The 23,244-nt window shown below is 41.4% G+C and overlaps 1 protein-coding gene across 1 annotated transcript in view; it reads left to right on the top strand.

The window, feature by feature from the left end:
* The first annotated feature begins 1,214 nt into the window (after positions 1–1,214).
* The window catches only part of LOC115057283 (low-density lipoprotein receptor-related protein 8-like), a 69,040-nt gene continuing 47,010 nt past the window's right edge, over positions 1,215–23,244 (top strand). Inside the window, exons 1-2 of the mRNA XM_029524288.1 lie at positions 1,215–1,281; positions 1,975–2,091. Of these exons, the coding sequence (XP_029380148.1) occupies positions 1,215–1,281; positions 1,975–2,091 (184 nt within the window). The remainder of the gene's footprint in view (positions 1,282–1,974; positions 2,092–23,244) is intronic.

Here is a 23,244-nt window from a genome sequence, read left to right as displayed (position 1 = left end):
AGTGCACCGTGCAAGAGACCAGTGCAGATGTTGAAACAGGTGGGGTCCAGTGTGTTGGTCGATGAAGCCACATTGTCCCACGTCTTTCTCTGTCTCCAGCAGTCACATTACATTTCTTTGCTTCTGTTTATATTTTGAAGAATTTAGGATCCCATAATAGGCCTCTAGCTAGTTACCCCACAAAGCGTCTCTAAATTACTTTTCCTAACCTGAATGGAAAAAGACCACAGGGACATAAAATTGCTTGTCCTACTGAACCCTTCATATCTAGTCCTGCTAGGACCCCTCACAGTATTACCAAGCTGTCATGCTCTAAAATTGATTTCACTGGGTCAAGGTGTGTGACAACTTACAAACTCCTGTCTCTCACTTTATAAGAATCAGCTGTGGACAGGCACGCACAGAAATAAACAAAAACAACCCTGTCAGGATAAATGCGACATCAAAATGTCCACCAACCAGCTGAGCTTCCTGCAGGACAACAGCTCACACACTTTGTTGGTTGGCACATTCAATCTTCCACCGCTCATCCGGTCCAGGTTGCGGGGGGATCCAGCTCACATTAGGTGAGGGCGGGGTACACACAGAGACAAACAACCACTCACACAGTCACTCGGACCTTCAGACAATTTAGAATCACCAGTTAGCCCAAACGTGATGTCTTTGGATGGTGGGAGGAAACCCACGCAGGCCCGGGAACCGAACCCACGACTTTCTTGCTGTGAGGCAACAGTGCTAACCACTATTCATTTTGCCCACTTTAAACACAAATGATCAATAATAAAAATAAATTTGACTTAAAATTAGCATCTGAACTGTTTCTGATTGTTTTAATTATTAGACATTTGCTATTTTATACGATGGTGCAAGTCTGCAACAGTGATTGATAACATATTGATTAAAGTGTCACCATTTAGGCCTACTGATTGAAAGCTCCATAAGTGCCATTGGATGGACCTTGAGGAAAACCTGCTGCCTCCAAAGTGCTGAATAAAGATTCTGCCTCAAAAACAGAATAGAACTCTTCTATTCTGTTCTGTTCTATCCGGTACGCTGCCCCTCGCCCCGCCCCCCCGCGCTGACGTCAGCTCCGGGCAGCCAGTGAGGCGTCTCAGCCGAGCGGCAGCAGCGGCAGCGGCGGCGCAGCTACAACCGGAGCGGCTCTCGGGCTTTTGTTCAGTGGACGTGAATGAGCTCCATCACATCTTCCAGAAATGTGGACGGATTTAAGGACACTGATACTTTTTCATTTGTTTGTCCTGAGGCTTCATTCGTCAGAAGGTCAGTGCTGCTTTCCCCACCACGATAGTGACATGAAGTAAATGGCACATAGCCTAAACGGTGTGTGAGAGCTGGTGATGATGATGATGATGATGATGATGGGCTGGAGAGGTGAGAGACTGGAAGCGCTCCCGGTGATGCCAAGAGAGGAAAAGAGAAAAAAAAAAATAGTTTCAGACAAATTGATCCCTTTTCACTTTGTTTGAAATGCTTGCTGGCTCGGTCCCTGGATGGGTGAGTGTGGTGATGGTGGGAAAAGCCACAGTGAGTGTGTCATGTGTTTCCCGGCTGTAAGCATCCATACTGCATCAGAGGCAGTGGATGTGGTGGCCCACACTGGATCTTTGTCTTCATGTTGCGGAGAATTGTGTCCGACAGAGCCTGGGCCTCTTCCGCTGCTGTTTTCCTCCTTTCTCACTTGAGCTGTTTTTCTTTTGTTTTTTTTAAATTTAAACATTCTGAAAGGGGGAAAAAAGGCAGATCGACACCAGAAAGAAAAACAGGGACCATGACGCTCCCATCGCCAATTGACCTGAATGAAAGCTGAATATCAATCAGCTATTCATTTGCAAATGACAGTTGAACTACTTGCTGTTACTACTCCTCTGACCCATCTGGACTCTGCCCCCCCCCTCCCAATCCGACCTCATGTGTGTTTTGTTTGTTTTTTTTCCCCCCCTCTCCTTCTTCCAGCAACGGATGAGTGTGAGGATGGACAGTTTCAGTGCAGCAACAAAAGGTGTATTCCGACCATCTGGAGGTGCGACGACGACGACGACTGCTCAGACAACAGTGATGAAGAAAACTGCCGTAAGTGTTCAAAATCAGTGGAGGCACGAACACAAGCATGAGTTAGAATAACCTGTCAGATCAGTGCATCCTATTCAGAAAGACCTGATAAGTCCTAGATAACCAACCAAATGAATGCCTCTGCCCCCACAACAATTCGGTGTGGAAATGAGTGCTTCATTTTTACCAATGAGAAATGTTCCACAGATTTTTTTTTTTCCCTAAAAAATAAACTGTATGTACGTCATTAATCTCATGGAGACATAACCTGGAACAGCCCAATCATTTGTCCATTAGAGCCTGACTTAATTCTCCCTCATGAATGTGCACTGAAGCTTTTCTGCCTCAATGAGCCTTATTTCCTCAAAATGCATCATTCTCCACTCTTATAAATTTTCACAGATTTTTTTTTTTTTTTTTGAGAAAAGTCTATTGTCTTCCTCTGGTTTGCTCATAGCGTTTGACAGTTGTGATATCAAATCTTTGAGAGCTTCCAAAGAGACAAATAAAATAAATCATGTTCTCAGATGGGGATTAGGTATGAGTGTGCGTGTACGCACCCCAGGCCATCAGTGTCTGCTGGTGATTTCCCTCTTTTCTGTCCATAGAGAGCTGACCAAATATGTTTTACCTGAATGAGGGTTGACTGGTCAGCACCGTTGTCCAGTCATAGTCAGATGAAAGAGATTGACAGGCTCAGTCCACAGTGCAGAACTCTGACAGGTATTTTGGATGTGTTGTTCTGGATTATCTGGAAATAATAGAATTCCAGTTTCCTGTCTGACTGCGAGCCAGTGGCCTATATTTCACAGGGATGCTTGCGATGAAACCAGTGAAGCTGTGCCAAAGCTGAAGCCAAGCACTGCATGTTTTTACGCGCAGATACGTTCCTATGTGTTTGGGTTAATTGTGGCTCGGGAGGAATTCCTGCACCTCCTCACACACACGCACACAGTTTCTCTATCCCTGTGGCACTCTCCGTCTTTGTTTCTGTCTCCTGCAAACTCCCACCCGAGATAAACCTGCTGCAAACAGCCACCTCATGATTCCCGTGTGTGTGAGTCTGGAGGGGTTGTCATTGTTTCTCTGTCTCAGAGAGCAGCAGGACGTGTCCTCAAGCGTGCGGAAATAAAAACAGGTCATTTGGAGCATCACTACTAAAACATTTATGTTGCACTGCCTCACACTCACGCTAACAAATGACAATGACCATGTTTGGAGAAAATTGTTCTTCCAGGCTTTATTTCCTCAGTATTGTTTTTATGAATAAAATGTCAAACTGTCAGTGTAGTTTTCATTTCTCCTGTGTGTTTTCCATCAGGCAGAGATTTTGACATATTTAGAGTTTGATGGAAATCATTTGTCCAAGAAGGCTTTTAAGTTGAGACTATCAACCGTTTGATAATAACGACAGCTCAGGATTACGTCCCTTTGTATTAGCGAATGGCTTTTACTTCACTGTATGTGTGTGGGCAGGCAGATGAGGCTGGTCTGTCTGTGCAGAGCCTGATCTGTCTCTGGCTTCCTTAGAATATCCGTCTACTCATGGACTATAAGAATATTATCTGCTCAACTATTAGCCTGTTTGATTTAGAGACGATGTTCTCTGGCACACCGTTCAGCTCTGGCAATATTTTATTAGTCTGCTACTATTAGTCATTTTCATGTGTTGCTTCTGTAACCCCTTTTTCTATTTCTACATCTGAGTGAACTAAGAGACAGTTAGTGTAGTGCAGTGGAGTGTAAACCTGTGTGACATATGCTGCACAGGGGGAAGAGTGTGGTGAGGATTTAGCTTGTACACGCAGAAAATCCTGTACAGAAATTACACAGTTTCTTGTTGACTACAAAGTGGTTGTATTTTTAAATTTAGTTTTTCAGTGGCTGAATGGCTGATCTCACTTTTTATTCTTCTGGTCTTCACAATATATTATTGTACACAATGCCAGCCTGTGAATCCAGTGACTGAATGTGTGCAACAGACCATGCTTGAGAAATATGCTGACTTGATGCAACCTGTGCTGCAGCTCCTTATTTGTCATCCCTGTGTTGCCATATTTTTAAGACGACTGGGGCTTTTCGTGGAACCTCCCAGATAAGAGTTCCTGCTCAGGCCACCATGATACCCTTTATGCGCCACGATCCTCCTCCATCCTCAGCCCTTTTTCCCGAAGCCCCTCCCCCAACATCCCACCCTCAGACTGCACTCGCATTTCTCCATCCCCCATCACCTAAACTCTATCCCCCACTGACCAGTCACCCGCTGCATGCACCCATACATGCATAATTGTCCTCATAAGTATGTGTGGGCGTAAGTATGGATCAGCTGAATGAAGGCATAAATACATATATTCAGAACATAGACATTAATGAAAGCATAGGTTAAAACCAGTGCTGCCACTTCTTCACTGGAGAATTGAAAAGTTTGCTCTGCTTTCATGTGTATGAAACTTTTCAATAATAACGATACATAATAGAAACTGTATATTTAGTTAGCAAAATGTCATGCGCAAGTATGACAAAGCCACCTTTGCCTCCCACCTCGTCTGGAGTTGACAGCAGTTGGAGGCAACAAAAGAATCCTGGCCTTGAATGCTCAGACAGATCTGTTCCAAATCTGACACAGAGCCACTGTTTAATTCTCATCTGGATTACGAAGCCATATCATCCATTTTCATTGAATCTGTGTTACCTTCAAAGTCCAGCCTGCCCGCTTTGCCTTCCCTCTCATACTTAGTTGTTATAACACTCCATTGGATCGGTGTTCATAAATTTAACATCTATACCTGCGACGAGGGATTTCACATCAGCTTCTGCAGATGTGGGAGCACAAAGTATTGTTTTTTGTTTTACCCAGTGATGCAAAGTTGGTGTAGTTCATTACCCAAAGTACATACCCCTCTGCTCCTCCTTTCTGTGAGCTTTTTAAATCTGATAAATCTGTACAACGGCAGCAGAGGCAAACTCACCTTGGAAACTGCTAGTGCTCCTCCACAGCTCCTGTAGTCAATGTCATCAAAGTCCTAGAAACTCAGAAACGTATCATTGCACCCTGATTAATGTGTAATGCATTAATTATTATTACTAATTTGCACATCTCGTTTCTGACACCAGTTCAGTCGAACCACAAGTGTGAATCCAGACTTTTCTGTGTGGCGTCCTATTAAGACGTTTTGTTCTTTCTCACACTTTCTTCAGATCGTCTAAGATCACTTTTGCTGTATGGCCTCAGTGCTGTTACTCTGCGGGGGCAGATAAATATCACCACTGAAAGGTACAGATGTATTTCTGAGTGCTTTTTCGTCACTCAAGTTTTATTTTTTTAGCTTTCTCTCTAGAAAGAGAAAATGGGTTTGCTGTTGTAAACCCGGCTCCAGACATTGTAATACTCACTCAGAATCATGTCTTGTGTGACCTGCATGTCTGCAAACGTACCTACTAAGGATAATGCTCCTTTGCTCTCCTCTCTTCCCTCCCCTCCTTTATGAAAATTATATCCCCTGATTACCGTTTTCCTGAATTGCTACACAACCAAACTTTCTCTGAATCAAATGCTTAGTGTCCTGAACCCAATCAATCATCTTTTTGCAAAGCATAAACAATTTCCACCCATAACATCCACCCATGCATAACTCACAGACACACTCACTCAAACACGCTGTGCACTGACATGCAGTCCTGATACACAGTGGTAACCACAGATGTTATAGTTTACGCACAACCAGTCATCTGTTCACACTCTTTCTGCTAATGATGTGGCCGATGAGGATCGAAAGAAATGACAGGAAAATAATCAGAGATATAGAGGAGGAAGAGGAGCAAGACCAAGAAGAGGGAACTACGATGCAAGAAGGCCTATTGCAGATGCAACTTCAATAGACCTCGTTCTGGTTTGTGGTATGATGACATGAAAAAAGGACAAATAAGACAACCCTCTGTGGCCACTGTCTTCAAGAGGTTTGGACAAGGGAACTGTTTTTGTGTTTTTATTGTGGTCGGCCTTGTGCATGGTCTGAAATCAGTCAGCGTTGTAAAAGGGATTAGAGCTTAGTGTTTTACAAAAAGAGTCTGAGGTTTTGAGAATTGTTGAAAAGTGTGGACTTGTGTTTGAGGTATTGTGGAAACTGTGAACGTGAAAAGCTGTCAGACCTGTTAAGATCTGCTGGCAAATTCAGGAGAATATTAATAAGTGTTCATCAGCATTTGCTTGTATGTCCCCACAGTCTTTACGTCTCTCTATGTGTTGTTGATGTGTTCGACAATGGAGGAATTCGGGGATGATCCCAAACAAGACACAGAAGGACAAAAAAATGATGCTGAAGTGATTGAAAGTGGGAACGGGCATAATTTTGACCTGCGGGGTGAGGCGGGTTATGTTCATCTCAAATTCTAATCTCTACAGCTGTTGACAACTGAAAAAGATTATGGCTTTATCTCTTCAAAGCACTGGTGCATGTTTTCCGTTGGTTCTGTGGTCAAGTTATTGTCTATTCCTCGTTCACTCACTTGCAGTTCACTTCATCATGATAGACCTTTAATTGGTGTAACAATTATTTAGTAGACTGGATGAAACTATTAAAAACGTTTATAAATGAAGTTTTAAGTTGGTCTTCATCACGTCATCATCACAACTTCTATCTTTGTTCATGAAAGCAGAGAAAATCAAGCAGTCATTTTTTCAGGTTAAATATAAATTATGCAAATTAAAATAGCTACAACAACAAAATCTACCCAATATATTTTACTTGCATTATCCCCAATATTTTCAACCAATCTCAAACCCAGAGAAATCTGTCATTTCAATCCATCAGTCATATCATATCTCCTATGCCCATGTGTCAGGGTTGTGGCTGCTTCCCAGAAGTGATCGAAATTGACTTATATCTAATCTTGAGGCATATTTTTTATGATTCATTTTTCACACTTTGGGCATTTTCAGCTAAGGATTTAGTCATCAAACGTCATCTGGGTGATCAAAGAAGAAAAGCCAAGCAGAGGCTATTCAGGTCCAGTGAATGGTGTTGATGAATTACTGACTTCAGCATGCAACTGTTTTATTCTGTAAATCTGTTGGGTGTGTTTGTGTTGGAGAGGAGGAGACATCAATCTTCAACCACTTATCTGTTTCCTGGTCGTGGGTGGTGGTGGTTGGTGGGGAGGGTCACCCTGGACTGGTCGCCAGTCCATCTGCGGAGGGAGGAGACATTTGTGGATAAATCAGGTTGAGGTAAAAACATCCTAAATCACAAACAAGGAAGGAATTTAAATAAGCAAAAGCTGATGGTGGTGATTAGAAAGTCAACCATTCCCAGATCTTTGCTACTTCACAATGTTGCCAAATTGCCAAATTATCAAATGTTGTGTTGATTGTTTCTTAATTGAGGGACCCTGTAGCAACAGAAGTTAGTTAAAACCTCTGATACTACTCAGATTTTTAAATTTTTTCAAAAAGGGAATAGAGCAAGTAATGATCTTAAAGCTGCAGAGGTAAAGGCTCATTGACGTTTGCCTTTTGATACACACCATTTGACATTTGAGGTCCCATTGTGGAACTGAATTAATTAAATTTCAGGTGGCAGAGTCAGACAGAAAAACAGCAAATGTAAGTAAGAAAGTTGATGAATTGCAGATGCTTTTGGTCATTAAGCAGTAAATGTTAATACTGAGGTTCTTTTTCAATAAGTTAATGACATATTAATCCTTCTCCTGACTGCCAGACCCTGACTGGACATTTTCTCCCAGCATGCTCTGTGCTATACATTTTCTGGCATCAGCTGAAAGACGACACTTGAAAGCCGCTTCTCTGATACAGCTCATCTCTAGTGCCCATTCAGACGCATGAGTGTGTTGTGCGTGATTGTGTGTTTGCTTGGTTGCTGCCCCTCTTGGCCCAGTGCCCTGAGTCTGCGTGTCTCAAAGCCACCTAGCCCAAAGTGATCATTAAGAAGTCTTTATCTCAGATTAGTGCATGCCGCCATGCAGACATGCTGAGAGACAGAAAGAGGATGAGAGAGAGAGATGGGAGGAGGATTAATGTGTGGGTATAAAACATTCAGCCTCAACCTCTTGCCCTCATTCAACATGTATTTAGCCCCATGCCACCTAACTTTTAGTGCCAAGTGCCCAAAAGAAATATTTGTTTGCAGCATTTTAAACATTTCCCTTCTCTGAGATCTTTGCTTATTTCGAGTAAATATTTCTCTGGAGATTCTGTATCTTGCCTCATGAAACACGCAGTTTCACTTCAACTGATTTATTTAATACTGCCGTGGTATTAAAACAACAGTATAAACTACCCTGTGGTCTGATCATCTGTACAAATTCTGCCCTTTAATTTGAGTGAAGACTTTGTGTCTTTATTTGAATAATGCTGTTTGAAGTCTGCCACAGACGTAAGTGGTTTTAGATGCAACATTTTATGCTCCATTCGTAATGACACACATCATACAGTGTTTTTTTTTTTCCATTTTATCTGCCTTCCCTCTGAATTTAACATTTCCTTGGTTGTCTCTGTTTAATGCCACAAAATGTTTCCCCGTTAATAGTTTCACAAGATGCTTAAACACATAGCAAAGGTTGCAGGCATCAGATGGTCCGATTTGTTCATTCCCTTTTCCACTTTTCAGAAGTGGGTTGTTCTATTTTTGCCTTTGTTGCTTTTTTAATGAGTTCAGAGCTTAGCTGAGTTTTGAAATCCCATGCTTCAGTTTACAGATAAATTGATTCTGCTACACATGGCGGTAGTTTTTGTAAGAGTGTAGTAGCGGTGAAATGAACTCAGGTTAGCTTGAAAATCAATAAGACACATGCTGGATGTTTGAGAGCTTCTGCCTGCTCTGTGAACCCAGACCTTGGGGCCACAGGCATCCAGGCAGACAGTACCTTTCATCCACAATCACTGTCAGAAAAACAACGGACCCACTTGTGAGTGTGTTGGCAGACATTTTGAAGAACTGTGGCCCTTTGCGACTTGTGAGTCATTTTTGTGGAAAAATGCCACTTTATGTGACTCAACAGGAGGGCTTGTGAGTTTTTACAGACAGCTCCGAGGATGCTGGGACTGGCTCACAGTGTGGCTGTGACTCTCTTTGTTTTCATTTATCCATTTGTGGATTTGTGGAACGATGAGCAAATGGCTCTGACACGGCAGCCAAAGGCTTCAGTCGCTTTCTTCTTTCTTGATGATTCAGTGCTGCTAGATGAACTGTAAACTTCAACTCCACTCACACAAGCAGCAACATTTGTCTCCTCTTGCCCAGATATGCACTGACTCATTCCATCATCTTAATGTTGCTAGCATGAAGTCATTCCACCTGCCAACGTTTCTCCACCGTCCACGCAAATATGAGACCCATTTGTCCCTGGTCAGAGATTTTAGTTCAAATCCCCAAAAGACTTTAATTCAAACAGCCGTGTGTCTAGGCAATGACCAAAACTATTGTAGATTATTATTTTTTTATATGTATAATGTATAATTTTTGCACCATTTTTGATAAAACCCCATGTAAAGTTATTATGATCATACACTTAAATGACTAATTTGAACTTTACCAAATGCTCATACAGATCATACAGTATAAAATGTTCTGATGTTTTGGAATTGAAGACTTGTCTCTCTTGCTGTGATGTCGCTCAGCATCACAGCAAGTAGTCATCCGCAGCACCACTACAGTGCTGACACACCTTCTGCTGGGTGCGTTTTACAAATAGACAATCACCGACCGAAGCCTCCCAAGTGGCAGCTTAGGAACTTTCAGGAGAAAAAACAGAGGATGAGAAAGGCTCCTTTTTATAAGTCTACATTCTGCCAAAGCCACTGGCTCTGTCTGTCCTTCTTGGTTGGTGATGATTTCCCCTCAGCTGGTGCTAATCATCCCGAGGTTGGTGGAACTCTCTGTATTTTCTGTGTGATTCATGATTTTTATGTGTTTGTGAGGTATTGAGTTTTATTTTTATTTTTATTTTATTTTTTATTTTATTTTTTTTTGTGTATCATTTGGACAGAATTTGTGGGTGACTGTGGAATATTCCCTCAGCCACCATTTGGAAAACAAGTGATCCTTTTAGCTTTGGGTGGGTGCAGTTACCTGTTTTGTGATCTCTTTCATTTAAGTTTTTATGTCATAGTTGTTTTTTTTTTTTTGAGGAAATGTAACAATTCATTCATTCTTTCATTCATCTTCAACTGCTTCTCCATTTTCGGGTCGTGGGGTGCTGGAGCTGAAATGTAATAATATCAATGCTTAATCCTTCACTAGTAGTGAGGTGCTACACAATGACCACAATGATCATTTTATAGAAATTGGCACGACAAAAGTGGAACTAAAAACCAACAGGACAACAAAACTCATTGTTTCCGTAAGCAGAAGGAAGAGAATAATTATCAAATGAAGGAGACTAAATGTAACTTTTAAAATGCAGATATGTTTTTCGTTTTTCTGCTTTTTCTGAAGGCTCTGAGAGTCCTTGATGCTTAAAAGAGGTGCCTAATATAATTAACAGACTTTATCAATGCAAAGATAGTACTGTGATATAACGGCAGTATTCATTTTGACTTTTCACCCAGCCTTATTTATGGCCCATTGAAGCTGAATGTTTTGACGCATCCCTGTTGTAATTTCATAGAAACTGCAATTAAATCTGATTTCATAATAATGTGTTACAAGTGAACTGAGCAACCTGGGTGTCTCTAGTTCTGCCCATTCCTTTGTGATTGTGAGGAAATAATGGAGAAGACATATACACTCATTATGCTCAACAGTCGCTATGGATTTCTTTCCTTTTGCTCAAGTAGTCATTATTGAGCATAAACTGAATGAGGCTCTGAATTGTTCCCAAGAACAGCAAAACTAGCTTCTCCTTCCTTTTGACTAACAAATTGAGAATTTATGAGCTAAAACCAGGTTCAGTGGGGAATTAATAGTGTCGAACAGTACATTACTTGAACAATGATAGCAAATGCGAATTGGGCTGAGAGTCATCAGCACAGCTACAGGGCTTTAAGTGGGAGATGTCTTGAATCCAGCTGGGCACGGGCTGTCAAATTGTGCCCACAAAAGTCAGCCTTCCAGATAATGGACGAGTCTTGAGTCGACTCTTGATGCTTTACACTGATCCTTTTCTTAAAAATTGATGTAAAACATCAATGAATTTTCTCACTTTTATTGTTTCATCATTGAAACAAGTTTTATCAGCATTTTGATGGAGAACGTGAACATAAAAAACTAAAATCTAATCAAAATACAGTGTAATATGGAGTTTTCAACAGATTTCCTCATTCCTTTTAATAGTAGGTCTCATATAAGAAAAGCTTTGCCATTCCTGTTTTAACTTTCATTTAAATCGTAGACTGCATGAGAATCTAATCCGTATTCACTCACCCTGGCATGTGGTTTTGCAGAAGTTTCTTTGGAATACTCTAGCTAGTGAAGCTAAGTGGTGGGAAGTTTTAGCTGCAGCTGGTTTCCTTGAGTTGGGCCTGACCCTGTGCGCTTGGAGGTGGCATCCGATGATCAAAGCTTGGCAGCTAAGCTCTGCCTGGAGAAAGATATGCTTTAAATCCATAGCCACCGGTCACACACACTAAGTACGTGCACAAGCACATGCGCGCAAAGTCACAGGCATACTGTAGGCCGCACACGAAGGGAAATACTCGATGTACACAAACGCATACACAGCACACTGCATGCTGTTTTATTGGTTTGTGTGTCCCTCTTGTGCAAAAGAAACTTGCAATTGCTTGTGACATGGATCACCAGAGAAAGATGAACAACAGCGGAGGAGAAAATAAAAGAGGAAAAAAGGGAATGTCTAGTGTTTTTGTAGTGTAGGAGGTGAGAGCGGGGCTGAAGAGTGCTGCAGTGTCATTGATTTTAGAGTGGCTGTTTAGCTTTCTTATAGTTGTGATACAGAACAGACGAAGTGTGTGGGGTAAGGCCAACAGCCCATCTGGTCTCCCGGTCAGAAAGGTCAAAGTTGACTGTGTGTTTTCTCTGGCACGCTGCACAAACTGGATGTTAACATGTATGCATTGGAAGGAGATTGAGGGAGAACATTCAAACCAATGGCACCTGTCTGGCTTGAATGAAGACAAGTACAGCGTCTTTACTGGAGGCTCCAGCCCACGGCCGAGCATCTGCTCATCCCATCAGATGGCCAGACTACTGGGAACACCTGGCATATGTGCAGCTCTCCTGCTCTACTTCCAGTACTGTTTGAAGTACATTCTCTGAAGAATCCCTTATTGACAACGAAAAATACTCTGAATTATGTAGTTTAATCAAATGTGCCACAGTACATGGCAGAACCTGAAACACTGAAGGTGCGCACACCGAGAACATGTTGCAAGAACCCCTGTAGTAATCATTTACGTTTTAAAATGTAGCTGGTCGTGCTTTAGATAAATAAAAATAGACACCAACATTCACTTCACTTCACTGACAAGACTAATGTTTGTGTCTTTTGAGCGGTGACATGCAATTCTTTTGAATTTTCATGCTTCTGTCACTTTTCCCAGGTTATGCTTACTGTCAACATGACCACCACATGTTTATATCAGCAACATTTCCGTTTAATAGTTGTCCAATGTAGGTGATTGCAGATTATTTCACCACCACACCAAACTAAAATACTAGATTGAAATAGTTTTTGTCTTTTTGAGACATAATCTGGGTCGAGTTGGCAGGTGTTTGCTGCCAGAGTCATCTCACCTTCCTGTAACATTTATAGTTGATGTATCTGAAGAGGTCTGCTTGATCACTCGACCCAATGCTTTCGTGTGGCATCAATACACCTTAGCAAGATACTATGAAAACAGCTAATGAGCCACTTCGCTTTTCCTGTAAGTTGAAGTGAGGCCAAGTGAAAATGCTACATCAAGAATGTGTAACAAATGGACCGTGCATTTAATGGAGCCATCTGAGCTTTACATGCATGAAAGAGACTGCAGTAAAGACCGCGGTTGGTGTGTCACCTTCTGGCACTAACTTGGCTATATATATATATATATATATATATATATATATTGCATCACACAGAATGAAGTCAGTGCTGCAAGAAGGAGCTTGATGTGTTTTTATAGTGAGTGTTGTGTTTCTCTTTCATAATTAATAATTTACATCAAGCATTTACTATTCATTTTCTGTGTGCTTGATAGGAAACATCCAGGCCTGGCATGTCCTTCTGACCCCCAGGTCTTCAGCATTATATAACACTCGTATATTTAATTAATCTGAAGCATTGCACAGCTTGTGTGTTATGCCCACCTTGTATAGTGCCCGTGTTGAGATAATTTGGTGATGTTCAGCTGCTCTGGTGGTGCGAGCGAAGCCTTTAGTCACGCTCCAAGTAATCTGTCTCTGTGGTGGGTGGCTGCTGAACTCCTTGATTGGTTCCCTTCAAAGTGGCCATTTGTTGGGCTCAAAATAAAGAATATCAGCACTCACAGACACAGTCAATACCTATCCGTGACTTTGTTCTTCCTGTCTATCTCAATTGGGCTTCTTGAGTTTGTGGGTGAGAAGAGTAGAAACAAAGGTACAGACCAAGACTGAAGCTTTAATACCAGAGAAACAAGGTTTGCTCGTACACATGCAGAAGTGGGTGAATGTGCGTGAAAGTGTGTAGTGTTTGCATGGTGGGTTATGTTCAAAGGCAAACAGCAGCTGGGACTACAATCTGAGTGTGTCTTAATTACGCTCTCTTGTTGCTAGGGGCAGATTTTCTAGAACAAGAAGTTTAACCCCGGGCAGTATTGCGTGCATGCTAATTTCTGTCTGCAGTGGGAAATATGAAATCCTGTTCTCACTGTCTTTTCACAGTTATTTGAATGCCTTAGTCTTCAGGCCAATGAGGGTCTTTCTGAGGATTTGGTCTGCAGCGGGCATTGTGCTTCATTCTACTGAGGTCAGGTTTTCGCAAGGAAAAAAGAGAGCTAGAGAAACAAGAGAGATTTGGCGTATTCTCTTTGCAGGGTAAAAGGCTAATCCCCCAATTCCCATTACAGTCCCTCGGTTTGTAGACAGACACTTTAATCCAGTGTGGCACACATTTCCATATTCAGGAGTCACTACACTGTGGGCTCTCTTAATGCATTTGGCTGTCCGTGACTTAGAGTGGCAAGGCACTTTTGAGCATTTACTCTTGAATCCAGACCTATGTAAACTCAAGAGGAGCAATGGAAGACTACTTGAAAGTAATGAGACCAGACGTAAGCCTTCCTGAAGGCTCATACCAATGGTCTTGTTTTCTGTTTTGTGCTCAGAAACAGAAATGTAATTACATACTTACAGTTGCAAAGCTTTACTCACATTTATAGATTAATTTATATGGGCCTAGTCTAACATTAGCCATTTGAAAGCAGAGAAATGTGAGTGGACACAAATGACAGATAATTCTTCTTACAGATAAAGAAATAGCCTCAATTACCCCTGAGCTTCATGGTCATCTTTCTTTTACACAAAGCTGCACATGTCTTCATGAGGAGGAGTTCAATCCTGATCATGTTTGCTGTGGCCCTCCTTGAACCAAGGCCATTGAATTGGGTTTCTGCTCAATTTATGATCGCCCACATTCTTTTCTATACCTCTGAATATAATCAAAGACTAATCCAGTCATATTGAAGAGCAGAGCAGGAAAGGCAATTTTTGAAGAGGGCAGAGTTCGAGAAGAGATCTAACTGCATGTTGCTTAAGACTGAATTTAGGTTCAGCAATACAGAAACAGATTTTGTTAGTGGCGGTTTCCACAGATCACTGGTTGACCCAGTTACATTTGGGGGCTCTTGTGATGATGACTTTAGAATTAGGTACATTTAGACCTTCTGAGTATTTAAAAATTCTGTATCTCTATATACCCTCTGTATAGTTATCTCTATTAGCATTTTGAATTTTCTTCTGTGCTAGCAGCAGGGCTATCTTGGAAATATTGGCTGGTCCCAGTGGGTCCACCATTGCAGTCACTGCACCTTAAAATTGTACTGACATTTACAAATCCTCCCTCTTTATCTGAAGTACTCCAGTGAAGTTCATATTTTTAGTTTTTTACTGTGAAAACTGGATGGATTGCCATTAAATGATAACTAGCAATAACATTTGGTAATTAGCAAATGTGAACACGTTTCTGTGCTAAACAGCACTGGTGAAAATGGCAAACAGGCTATAATTGTCTTACATTATTTAGCGCTTGATTTGAAAAAGTTGGTTTTAAAGGGGGCTTAATATTCCCGTCACACACACATCTCCAAGAAACAGTCCCACCAGTTGTGTCCTTGCTGTAGACTTTGTGGGCTGTATCACTTAGGTCTGTGGCATTTGCTCCGAGAGTTATAATTACTTTTAACAGATGGGCAATGATTGTTAAGAAACACCTCTCTTGTGTGCAGTGAGATTACCCAAGTGCAGGGGAAATCACTTTGGTATTCTCCTTCCTTAATTTCCATTTATCCAAATACTCGCCAGCTCAGACCTCAATTTCTGAGTCATACTTGCTGGAAAAGAGAGTTGAATGCAGATTTTTTTTTTCCTTTACTTATGCTATGAGGTTGGATTCAAGTGACTAGAAAGACAAAGTGTGTTCTCGTGCAAAAGTAACGTTGCGCTAGGCTCACTTTTTTTGAGATTCAAGATGTTTCGAGGTAATTTCCTTTTGAGCTATAATCATAGAAATACATTTAGCACTGGTATCTGCCCCTTCACTGCTATTATGAACTTTTGAACAGTTCTAATCAGAAAACAGATGTTTAATAAATTAAAAAATTTTACTGAAGTATATGTGCTGCAAGAGTCTAGATGTTAAAGATGTGGTCTCTTGAACTCTGGCACAAGTAAGGAATAGCATATATCTTTTCCAAAAAGAATGAACTTTTACCGAACAGCTCCAGGTATAGGCTGGCGTAAACAGTTTAAATGTGAAACAAGTTTTTGCTGAGAGAGATTATATGTATGCTGTCAAGCTGCCCTGAATCATTAAAGGTTAAAAAAGGGGAGTCTGATCAATACATCTCAGAGGAAAAGGTCTTGGTAAACCGCTGGGACTGCAATAAGAAATACAGGGCCTTAGGACTGAAAAACCCACAGCAGAGCATAAAGCAGAAGGATGTAAAACGTGCAAAATATTTTGCACATTTAGTTTCAGGTCCAGGCTGCAGACTGTGGTGTCTGAGGCCAGGAGGAAGGAGCATCAGCGCTGCTGTGCAGATTTGGAGTCATTTTCAGCGAAGCGTGCATGTGAGCTTCTGCAGGCAAGGTCAGTGCTGAATGTGTCAGCTGTTTGGCGGATGGACTCCTCAAACTGTGTTTTCTAGACCAGAGAAACTTTCTCACCAAAAACTATTGGCCAGGTGACAGACCACAGCCAGCCAGCCTGTGTCCTTTTATTTGGATGTCACTTCAGTTGGAAGACGTCCATACATTTTGTTTATTTAGCAGTAATAAAACAAAACAATCATTAAATGCATAATTTTCCTTCATTCGTGCTTTCAATTGCTTTTGAATTCTCCTTTTTTAAATTTCCTTTTATTTTGTGTTCCCTTGATCTAGATGATCAGCCCATCGTCAAAATAAGACTTCAACATTTTATCTCGCCACAAGAGACCCATCTATCTGTTTAACAGGATTCTTGATTTCCTGCTCCTTCGTGAAAAAGCAGGTTGAGGGCATATTCATTGGCTTCAGCTGTAAATGCGTACGCACTATCTGACCGTTGTCTATGTTTTAGAACCAGCAGAGGGGATCGGATCCTGCAGACACCTGCTGTTAAAACCTTGGCTGTTTCCGTCACTGCTCACCTTAATTAAATTACTCTGCCAAAGTGCTTTATTCCTCTCCAAGTGCAGGTTTCCCAATGAAATGCCCACTAATTGCTTGGCTCCCCATCACAGCTGCTCCTGTTTCTGAAGGCACTACTGTCTTTGCAGAGAAGAAAGCGGCAACACAGAAACGTCGGCCTAGTCGACCAGCTGATTATCTGTGAAATGCAAATCACTTTTAATGCATAAAGCTAGATGGCTCATGTAAGGTGTATCCCCGCAGCACATACCTGATATTCTGCTGCAGATGGATGATTCAGTTTATTCCACCACCACATCTTCTGTCAGGTCGGCATGCCTGTTTTTGAAGGCGTTTCTTGCTTCCAAACCTCAGTGGTAAGTATCTGCTGGGCTGCTGTCTGATACCCCCAGGGATTTCATTTGGGTCCTCAATGAATCATTAGTGACACTCCAGTAACACCCCAGAGAGCAGAACGTGTACCTTCAGATATGAATGTGTAACCACTTGCACTACAATTCTTTCAAATCCATAATCAGATGTGAAATTATGGGCTGAATCTAGGTTTTAAGCAGAAGTGGTAATTAAATTGGATTGGATTACGTTAGGGCAGCGTGACGTTAGGTGGTATAGTGGTTAGCACTGTTGCGCCACAATAAGAAGGTTGTGGGTTCGATTCCCAGGCTTGGGGTCTCTGTGTGTTGGCCCTGTGATGGACTGTTGACCTGTCCAGGGTGGCCCCGCCCTCACCCAGTGTGAGCTGGGATTGGCTCCAGCACCCCCCGTGACCTGGAAATGGATAAGTAGTATAAGATGAATGAATAGATGACATTACAGCTACATTGCATCACTGATCGTGCTTTAGAAGCGTGCTGTATAGTAGGTTCAATACATCGTGAGATGTGCTGTGAATATAAGAATCATTGTTTTCTCTCTATTCTCTCTTTATGTCTTCATAAATGTGATATAAATAGGCCACGTTATACAGCTAAGTCTTTGCTGATGAACCTGATGCGTTCTTGCTTTTAAGGATATTTCGTACACAGCTCCTTAAAAGTTTCCTTTTCAGTATCATATTTTAAGTTTTAATATCAAAACAAACAAACAAAGCAAGCCCAGTGTTTGTTTGTGCTGTAGTGTGATGGCCTGCATCAGGAGGAGGCTGTGATGGATTGATGGATGAACATGATGCAGGTGGTTCTGGGCTAGATGTTTGACTGCTTTGTAGTGAAATTGTGGCAGGAAGACATGGCTGTTGACTGCACAGTGCTATGGTGTTCAAGCTGATATTACATTCAGCGCCTGGGATGAAATAGGAAGAAATTGATACGTGTCTTGAATGATGAACAAACCTCATTTAAAGAGAGTGCTGAGCTCGGTACATGCAGAGGCCTCTGAAGCTTTGGCTCATGCTCTACTTTGTGTTATAGTACATTGTGTCACAGTGCTGATGCCAGGCGGTAGATTAGGAATGTTGACATATGGCTGGAGATCGAACATATCTTGCCTCTCTAAACCAGCAAGCACAGGAAAAAGGGAATGTAGCAGAAGGTCAGACACATGGAGAAGACATCATGCGGAGAAAGGCAGGGTTGTGTGTGTGTGTGTGCGCGCGCGCAATGCAGTGGCAAGCTTTTCTTGTAAACAGTGATGTATGTGCTATTTCAGCAATGTGCCAGTTTAATTTCAATGCTCCTTGGTATCCCCATCTTTGTGTGTTTGGGTCCTCCCCCATGCGTGCTCTGTATCAACATGCAGGGAGACGGGAAGTGGGTTGTCACATGAAGCATGGATAAAAAAAACAAACAAACAAAAAAAAAAAAAAAAAAAAACCCATCAGAGCAGCTTGACAACAGCTTGATGACACAAGAGTTGTTCTGAACGTCGGTGTGGCTCAGCAGCATCCTGTTGCCTTTTCACAGGCTTGCTGAACAACCACCTGTACTTCTGTCTGAGAGTGCTCTGTCATACTTCAGGCTTCCAGCTTAATCGCTGTGGGTTTACCCGAGCTGACATTAACCATCTCCAGTTTAAATCACTGTCAGGCTGCCTCGAAGGCACAGCTAGCTGAGACTGCCCAGTCTGCTCATTGGTGGGAAGGTGTTTGCACCAATGTGACCTGACAAGGGGAGAGAAAATATGTGTTTTAGCAGGCTGAGGGCTATAATTAGCACAGTATGTGTCTTTGATCACAAGGTCAGAAGAAAGACTGGGAAGTTGCCTTCCTTACCTCTGGTGTCCTAAATGTACTGGTACTTCGTAGATAATGCACAGATCTTATAACAGGCTTTGGTGTTTACTGTTGATTTAATTGAAATGGTAGGATATATCAATTAAATCCTCTTCAAACTGCCCCACTGAATTAATCCCTTTTGTTACAGTGTGAGCCAAGTGAGTTTGCAACCACGAAAACAAATTATTTCACACATGTACAGCAAATTAAAGAAGTAGAAAAAGCAGCTAAAGAAAGTGACCTATGCTAAGAAATGATATGCACATGAAATCATTCTTTAAAGTAAAGCTGAATGCTTTATCAGTATCAACATATGCTCCAGTTGAGCTTTCTGGATATCTACAGTGATATTGCTTCAATTTCTACTTAGATATTTTTGTGCCCTGCCATGTTCCATCCCATAGTTGACCTGTTGTTCAGGAATCATGGGTACAAAGGTACAAGTTTTAGTTTTTTAAGTTTTAATGGAGGAAAAAAATGCTTGATTCAGATCATAGAAAAAAAAAGCACATGTTTTTGTCAAGTTTAATCAGGTTTATTTGCGTGGCCATAAATCATCCTTAAGTTGGATAAGGATAAACCTGGCCAAAGTATGAAGAACAATTATGCGTGATTATGTTTGCAGCCCAAATTGGTTCTACCAGGGGAGGGTAAGCAATCCTTAACTTTATTTTTAACATTTGATTTGCTCTGCTCTGAGAGTGACATTTAATTTGTAGATGCCACTACTCTGTGGCTCTGTGTTTCCCGATCAATACCCTATCAACCACTGCTGAGTTAGAGCTCAGTCCCATCGGGCTTTTTGTCTTCCTGTTGTTTGCAGTAGCTCACTGCTCTCCGCACCGGCCTGAATGACAAGATATAACAAGCGCCGATGTCCTCTATTGACAGATTAATCTACTCACAGCTTAATTCAGCAATATGGAACTTACAGATATACAATAACATAGTCACAGTAGAAACACAAAAATGATAAATTGTGGTGAAAATTCCTGCTTGGGCATCTGGAAACCTCAACACACGAATGAGGCTAATTCAATTCTATCATAATTTGAAAAAGCTATTTCAAAACCAACTACCAAAGCCTTGTTAATGTCATGCTGTATTTTGTGTGTTTCCATCATATCCCATTAATTTTGGAAGGTTCAGTCATTTGCATGTCGGTTAAAGCCAACAGGAAACATTGTGTTTCCTGCTTCGACAACAGTCTCCTGCTTTTCTCTGAGCTAATGAGGCCATTTATCTTCTGATGCCCAGGAGAACGTGCATTCCTATTAAGCCTCTCCTGGCCTCCAAGTGGAGAGAGCTATCATAAATATGGTTAAAAGAAGACATTTTAAGGAATGTGTGTGAATGGCAGTTGACTGAAAGTCCGCTGCTATTGAGGCTCACTGAATAATGGAGGGAGTTCAGTGCATCAAAATGTTCATCCTGTGACCCTGCACATACATATTCACACAAGAAATAGAAGTCAACAGCCTCATGAATGCGTTTATGTACTTATGCAAGAGCTCGTAGCTAAATACTTAAGTCAGTCTGCCACAATGGTACCAATTATTAGAAGTTTTCCATCGTCAACATTCAGGTTAGTGTGTTGCCAAAGGGATGATAAATCACTTTAAGGTTACTTTGTGTTGAAAAGAGATGTATGATCTCAGATGAAAAAACTTTTTTCAATGGTCCTTGTGATTTTAATCAGAGTAACCGCCATTAAGTCAGGATAAATAATTAACGCAGAAATGAAAACACAACAATGTCAACAATGTGAAAATATTCGGTGTAAAATGCTCAGAAATATCAACCAACAAGTAGTTCTCATTTATATGCAGTGCAGCACATCCGCAGAATCATATCAATCGAGCAACGTTAATTTCCTCTGTAGAAAGCACCAGTGCCTGTCAGTCAGCCCAGTGACGACAGCACCCAATAGGGGTGTGCCAAAAAATCGATTCATATAAGAATCGCGATTCTCATTTACTACGATTCAGAATCGTTTTAAAATGTTCCAAAATAGATAAAAAAAATAAAAATAAAAAAACAAACATACCTGCAGGCTGTCTGCCTCCATTTTGTATGCAGGACATCCTGACATCACCGCAGAGCCAGTTCTGGAACATACACATGTGCAGTAAGCACCAAAACAACCAACTACAATAATGGAGGAGAGATTTAACCGGCCCCGTCCTCGTTGAAGGCAAAGATTTGGATTTGTTTTGGTTTTTTACCTAGAACCCTATAAAATCTGTTTTGTTTAGTTTTTTGTTTTTTTTTTTCCCCCAATTATTTTATCTATTTATTTATAAATTTTTGAGAATTAATTTTTTAGCATTTTACACAAATTTAACCCCGAGACAGTGCTGTAAGTAATGATATATCGACAATTAACTGAAAACTTTAATACTTCTGCACATTTAAGCAAAGATATAACAATGAAACATACGTTCCATAACTTTGGTGGAAATATCCAATCCGGTCAGGTCTAGTCTCTGGGGAGTTCCTGTCTCTTGGGTAATCTGGTTCGATCTAGTCTCTGGGGGTCTGGTGTCTCATCTAGTGTGGTCTGATCTGGTATAGTCTCTACTCTCACTACACCCTGGACAGGTCGCCAGGTCGCCAATTGTGAGATAGTAAAAGATTCCCACCCCTAGTATCCAATATCTCCGCCCTGAAATATAGATAGAAATTGAAGCAACTGTAGGAAAAATAATTTATATTCAACTTGAATTATGTATTTAATTATGTTCTTTTATTTCACAACATGCTCATTTGTTAGTTGTTGCTGAATGCTATTTTTTTAATGAATTACACTTTTAAAGATAAATGGGTAACAAATTCCCATTTTCAAAAATACATGGGAAATGTCCCCAAACTAGATGACACCAATGCACAACTCACAACACTTCTATGACTTTTTCCTGTGGCCAAGGCTCATGGAACCTGGGGTATTTTAAAAATAGGCAAAATAGTACTCCTCAAAAAGAGTTCAAATTAAAACTGGTGGCCACAGTACAGCCCCATGTTTCTACACTATGTGACAATATTATTAAAGCGGAACACAAAATGGTTGGTTAGTCAAACCAACCAACCAGCCGACAGTCTGACGTCTGCGGTCCCAATAAACTATGTAGCGGTCTTGGCTAAAAAGGTTTAGACAGATTTCATTGGAGCTCTTTCACCCGAACACACTCAAAGCCACAGACAGAAACAGTGAGCCACGCTGGCTGCGCTCATGTTCCTTTCATATAAGGCTTTACATCAACCTAATGTCACCCTGCTCCCATAATGCATATAGGTCTCCAACGCACATCTGCGTAAATGGCGTTTAAGGAAGATGAAAAGGTGTAGATGCAGTGAAATGCCAACAGCACTGGCCCCAGAGGAGGAGGCTCCAGGTGGGGTTGTCGGAGCGTGGCGCTCCTTCCCACTGTACCTCCTCCAGGAGACATAACATGGCTGGGTGAGTTCTGTGATGCAGGGCCTTCACTCTAAGTGTGTGTCAGATCTCATTTGTAACTCTCATGATAGGTTACACACACACACACACACACACACACAAACAAACACATACAGACACAGACACAAATCATCATAGCTTTTTCTCACCAAGATTTTCCTCAGATGTACCAGAGCTGTGTAAAAATCTGTAGCTCAGCCAGCCCCTGTGTGGACACTATATTTCTGTGAAGTCGAGTGAGTGGTTTTGTATGTACGCAGTGCATTACTGTTCAGTGAGTGATAGACCCGCCATCGACGGTAGATTAATATTCCCTGTTTTTCTTCGGTGTCACGCTTTACATTCAGATTCCGTGGAGTATTATTGCCGTTTATTTACCTTTTTCTTATTCACCAGTAGATTTCACTTTCAGCCGCTACACCTCATATCCAAGCCTAACATTTCAAAAACTCTCCTAATTAAAGCGGAAAGTCATTCCAAACAGATGGCATGAGATGGCCCGGGTAATTATTGCCAAGTGAACCATGGCCCCTGTAGACTTTGAGTGAAATGAGTAGCGAGCTCAATTGCATTGAGTAGGAAGCTCAGACTCTCAGGGAGAAACCGCACAATATAGACACATCTGGACCTGCAGAGGTCACTTAATAGATAAACCTCAGATTTTCGAGGTTTTCATCATGTGATCAAATTAAGTCTTGAACACAGTCTTAATCTGCACAAAC

This window comes from Echeneis naucrates, chromosome 17, assembly GCF_900963305.1.
Source record: "Echeneis naucrates chromosome 17, fEcheNa1.1, whole genome shotgun sequence".
In the NCBI taxonomy this organism is placed as follows: domain Eukaryota; kingdom Metazoa; phylum Chordata; class Actinopteri; order Carangiformes; family Echeneidae; genus Echeneis; species Echeneis naucrates.
The sequence above is the reverse complement of the archived record's forward strand: the minus strand, read 5'-3'. Positions and strand labels throughout refer to the sequence as shown.